We start from the raw sequence: 1,938 nt of genomic DNA, 5'->3' as shown, positions 1-1,938 counted from the left end.
ACCATTACCACGTTCGAGAGCCACGTGGTGAAGCGGATTTCTTTGATGAAGTCGGCACTGAGTACCTTCTTAGTTTCCTCTAGAGCTGCCTTTGCTTTTTCCGCCCCGATGTTCATTTTCTTTTGAGCTACAGGTCGGATCATTCTGTCGATGGCGAGCTTGTGGCAAATAATGTTTGGGTCTATTCCTGGAATATCTGCCGAGGTCCAGGCAAATAGATCGGCGTTGTCTTGTAGTACCTTTATAAGTTCCAATTGCTCTTGTCCTTGAAGGGCTCGGCCAATTCAGGTGAATTGTCCTGGTTTTGATGTCAGGGGAACTTTTTGGAGTTCGTCCGCTGGTTGAGGTCTTTCTTGGGTGTCCTCCCGAGGGTCGAGCTCTGCTAGGGATAGTATTTCGTTCGTGCTGTGGATAGCCTTGACCTCTTGTTGATATTTTTGTCTCACATCGGATTTTTTAGGCTTGTATTGTAACACTTCCGAGCTTGTTGGCGGTCTGAGTGGAGTGTTGCTATCTTGCCATCCTGTGCCTGAAACTTAACACATAAATGTAAGGTAGACACTACTACTCTGAACATGTTCAGAGCAGGTCTTCCGAGGATAATATTGTAAGGACTGGGACAGTCGACAATAAGATATTGGATGTCAATGGTCTGTGACAATGGGGTGTCTCCCATTGTCGTTTTTAGCCATATATAGCCTTTAATTGGGATCTTTTCTCCGGAGAACCCTACCAGTTCTCCGAATGAAGGTTGCATGGATTTTCCATATAGTTTCATTTTTTGGAATGTAGAATAAAAAAGAACGTCTGCACTACTACCTGGGTCCAAAAGAACTTTTCTTACCAGTAGCTCGCCTGTTTGGATAGAAATCACCACTGGATCATCTAGGTTCGGGATGGTCGAAGATATGTCGGCCTGGATGAAGGTGATTTTGAGATCGATTGTATCCTTGTTACTTTGTGGTACTGTTCCTTCGATTGTCAGCATTTCTCGGTAACTTCGTTTGCGTGCTGTGTTTGTCACGCCTCCCCCGGCGAATCCTCCGGATATGGAGTTTATGATCCCCTTTGGTGGATTAGTTTCGGACCATCTATTGTCGTCCTTGCCTTCTGAGGTTCGTTGGAGATCTTCTCGATCTCGAATGTTTTCTTTTCTTCTTCTTCCTTCGACATATTTATCCAAGAGGCCTTGCCGGGCTAACCTTTCTAATAAGTCTTTGGCGATTACGCATTCATCCGTCGTGTGCCCATACTTCTGATGGAAAGCACAATGTTTGCTCTTGTCTACAAATCGTTAATCCTGATAACTTCCTGGTCGGGCTGAAGGTTTTATTATTTTGGCGTTGAGAATCTCTTTGATTATTTTTTCTCTCTTTGTGTTGAATCGGGTATAATTGTCAAATTTTGGGGAGAGTTTGAATGGCTTCCTTGGTTCCTTATTGTTTAGCGATCTTATAGTCTTATCTTCTTCTTTCCCATGTGGTTTTCTGTCCGTTCTTTCAGCCTCCCAGAGTTCTTCGATCTCCATTTGTCCAGCTGCTCTTTCTCGGAACTCCTGCAGTGTTTTTGGTTTAGTCACCGCAATGGTTTCCCGAAACTTACCGGGTCGGAAGCCGGCCTTAAGGGCATACAGGTGGACTGCTGGGTCTAGATCTGGTATTTCCATGGTCGCTTCGGCAAACCAAGTCATGTATTCCTTTAGACTTTCGTGTTGTCCTTGTATGATGGTGCCAAGGTAATCTGATCCGCGTACGTATATCCTCGAAGCTGCGAAGTAGTCGATGAAGGATCTCGCCAACTCTTCAAATGTGGAGATCGAACCTGCAGACAATTTAGAAAACCAAAGTAGTGCAGCACCATCAAGATAAGTAGGAAAGGCTCGGAAAAGTACAGGTTCGTTGTTAGCGCCGTTAAAAAATATCATGGATTGGAATTTTT

The 1,938-nt window shown here is 44.5% G+C and overlaps 1 protein-coding gene across 1 annotated transcript; it reads right to left on the bottom strand.

Annotated features, from left to right (window-relative positions):
• Positions 1-442: 442 nt before the first annotated feature.
• LOC112735313 (uncharacterized) lies at positions 443-988 on the bottom strand. The gene has a single exon (XM_025784862.1). It carries the CDS (start codon positions 986-988, stop codon positions 443-445), a length of 546 nt encoding a protein of 181 aa, XP_025640647.1.
• Positions 989-1,938: the final 950 nt, after the last annotated feature.

This window comes from Arachis hypogaea, chromosome 13 (assembly GCF_003086295.3).
Source record: "Arachis hypogaea cultivar Tifrunner chromosome 13, arahy.Tifrunner.gnm2.J5K5, whole genome shotgun sequence".
In the NCBI taxonomy this organism is placed as follows: domain Eukaryota; kingdom Viridiplantae; phylum Streptophyta; class Magnoliopsida; order Fabales; family Fabaceae; genus Arachis; species Arachis hypogaea.
This window is presented reverse-complemented; position numbering and strand designations above follow the sequence as displayed.

Excerpts from the sequence above, each read along its gene's own strand:
- LOC112735313 (XM_025784862.1), bottom strand. The coding sequence starts at position 988 with ATGCTGACAATCGAAGGAACAGTACCACAAAGTAACAAGGATACAATC.